At 37.7% G+C, this 3,063-nt stretch overlaps 1 protein-coding gene across 1 annotated transcript in view; it reads left to right on the top strand.

Moving 5' to 3' along the window:
- Positions 1 to 3,063, top strand: part of NUS1 (nuclear undecaprenyl pyrophosphate synthase 1 homolog (S. cerevisiae)) — a 26,444-nt gene that overhangs the window by 17,692 nt on the left and 5,689 nt on the right. The window contains exon 4 of the mRNA XM_012650153.1: positions 1,419 to 1,518. Coding sequence (XP_012505607.1) covers positions 1,419 to 1,518 — 100 coding nt within the window. The remainder of the gene's footprint in view (positions 1 to 1,418; positions 1,519 to 3,063) is intronic.

The following is a 3,063-nucleotide window of genomic DNA, read 5'->3' as shown; positions in this document are numbered from 1 at the left end:
CCGACAACCTCAGGCTAGGAAAGCTGTAGGTTTTCCTCATTCATTCCTTTTTGATTTTCCTACTTTTAACTGGCAAACCGTGGCTTTTTGTTGTGCTCTCTCTTTTCTGGCTACAACCTTCAGTTCCAAATTGAGTCCACATCTTTTAGCAGCAAGTGGCAAATCTGCTAGTTCTTGCTCTTAGCCCATGCTGCTGATGGGCAGTTCTCTCCCATTGATTGGTGGTAGTAGTGTGGAGGTTGGAGCAGTCCCAGGTAGGAAGGCATGGACTCTTGCCGTTCTTACCTGAAGCTGTGGCTGATTTTTTTTGTTTTTTTAAAGAATAGTTGTTTGCCTTTGGGCAATATCTAGTACTCCTGAATAATTGTTTTTGTCTAGTTTAATACATATTTTTTAAAGAGAGAATTTGTCACCCTCTTCATAACACTGTTAGTCAGAAGTTACTACTGGTCATTTTTTACTAAAGAGGATTAATTGCTTTTTAGGTGATGGAGGAATATGTGGTGTTCTTCTTTAGTCCATTCACTCTACCAGCATGGACTTTTAAAGGCATTTTGTTATGGAAATAATTCTTCAATATTACTGCTGAATAGGCCTGCCTAATCTAGTCTCCTTACTTGACAAATGAAGGAACTGAGCCCTGGAGAGATTGTGTGACAAGCAAGTTAGTGACAGAACTGAGGATATTAGGAACTCTTAGAACCTGGGTCTCTTGGATTATATTATCTTTTCTCTTACACCAGTGGCTCTTCAAAATTTGTTTTTAAACAGTTGAAACGTTCCTATCCCTTTTCTCCCAAAGCCAGGTCTCTTATGGGAACCAGTTCATAAAAGAGATAAAAAATGACCACACCCTTGTTGAGGCAGATGGTTGGTCTCCTTTTCCCTCTGAGGGTGCTCAGCCTCTGGGAAACTGAAGACATTTGTACTGCTAGGAATTGGTCTTTCTCAGTCCTTGCCTATAAAGTGAAGGGCGTAAGGGAAAGAAGGGGAGTAGATACTTAAGTTCCTTTTCATATCTGAAGCTATTTGATTATGTGGCCAGAATCAAGCTATTGTGTCCTTAGAGCAGTGCCTTTCCCAGGATTCCAAGGGAACACCTAAGTTGAGTCTTGGAAGATGGATGGGATTTGGAGGGTACCATTGGGTTTAGACTGGGAGTTGAGTTACCCCTTCATATCAGGTAATCAATCCAGGTAAATGGACTTTTGAGAAAACTTCCACACTGGGGATGAACGTAGATACTAAAGTGTATGTTGGGAAGGAGAGTGGGGGTGCATAGAATCATACAGATAAAGCTTTTGAGAAAAACAGTTAAAGCATAAGAAACTAATTAGATTTGCCCCCTGGTCTTTTTTTTTTTTTTTTTTTTTGTAAGCAATGTATGTTAAGTTTGTGTATATTTCTTTATTTCTAAGGTTCAAACGGTTTCCCTGATCCTGATTTAGTATTGAAGTTTGGTCCTGTGGACAGCACATTAGGCTTTCTTCCCTGGCACATCAGATTGACTGAGATTATGTAAGTAATTAAAAGTGCTTTGACTTTGTTTAAATTTAGCAAATGTTTCCTGAGCCTAGCACTGTATTAGATCTAGTGGGAATTCTCAAAGAATTATTATACCAGATTCGTTACCTCAGATATTTTACAATATCAATGGTAAAATAAAGACATAAATTAGACACAAGAGACTGTATCGTTGTGCACATGTTTGGTTTATTATCTTAGGAGATGATGAGTGAGAAAGTATCTCTGTGGGGCAGAGTTGTGGATTCAACAGAAAGGTATGACTTGATCTGGGGTATATAAAATGGGTAGAATTTTTGTATTTAGAGAAAAGGTAGGAAGTGTAGGGGGTGGGAAGGGAAAAAAAAGAAAACCGGGGTGCGTTCTAAAGAAATAGAAAATTAGCCACAACAGAGAGTCAGTGTTAGGCAGTAGAATGAGATGAAATCAAATAGTTTCAGGATGTTGAAGCTTGGAAGTCTTGAAATGCCAGCATAAGGAACGTGTATAATGGTAGACAGGCAGTAGTAAACTGTTGAGCCTGTAGATAATGTGGGAATGGTGATTTTGGAAGATTTGTTTGGTAGTTATGTATTAGATTGGGTTCGGGAAAGGATGAAGTAAAAAGTCAAGTGAAGAGGCTGTAGCTATAAGTTGGTGAAATACAGTGAAGAAAATGAAATTGTTTATTTAGAACAGGACGTGGCAAACTTTTTCTGCAAAGGGCCAGATAGTAAATATTTTAGGCATTGCAGGCCATACAGTCTCTCTCTACTTCTCTCTATTGCAACTACTCAACTCTGCTAGTGTAGGTAAACAACTGTAGACAATATGTAAGCAAATGGTGTGACTGTTCTGATAACACCTTGTTTATAAAAACAGTTGTCGGGTTCATGAGCTATATTTGCTGACCCCTGATTTAGAATAAAGGAGAGACTTAGTAGCCTTTAAAGTATATTTAAATTTTGGGTCGTAGAAGGAAAATATTACAAATTCTATCTGTCATGAGAAGTAGTTACCGGGTATGATTGCAGGCCTAGACTTTACTAATTGTGGTAAAGTCAGAGAAGGACTGAAATGACTCCTAAGTTTTTAAATCTAAGTGACTGGGTGATTATGGTGTTACTGAGAGGAAACCAGAAAGTGAAGGGAGTATTGATTTTTGAAGGGAAGATGTAGGTGATTTTGAGACCATAGACTATTTAGATGCAAACACTAGTAGGACAGATGTACAGTTGATGCTTGGGTGAGAAGTCAAGGCTAAAGATGTATATTTGGGGATCATCAGTACCCAGGAATTAGTTAAACCTTTAAGAATTGAGGATCTCTAAAGTTTATGAAGGGATCCTTTCAGAAATGTTTCTAAAGGCACTCCCTGAATCCATTTTCTTCCCCATTTTCTTCATCTGCAAGATGAGAAACATTAACAACTATTTTATATAATTATTTATATGAAGCTTTAAAAGGATCTACCATATACTTAGTAATCACCAGTCACTTAAAGTATGGCTATCATAATAATTATTACTGTTGATATGTGCTTAATAAGAAATCCATTCT

Source organism: Propithecus coquereli, unplaced genomic scaffold, assembly GCF_000956105.1.
Source record: "Propithecus coquereli isolate 6110/MARCELLA unplaced genomic scaffold, Pcoq_1.0 Scaffold313, whole genome shotgun sequence".
Lineage (NCBI taxonomy): Eukaryota > Metazoa > Chordata > Mammalia > Primates > Indriidae > Propithecus > Propithecus coquereli.
This window is presented reverse-complemented; position numbering and strand designations above follow the sequence as displayed.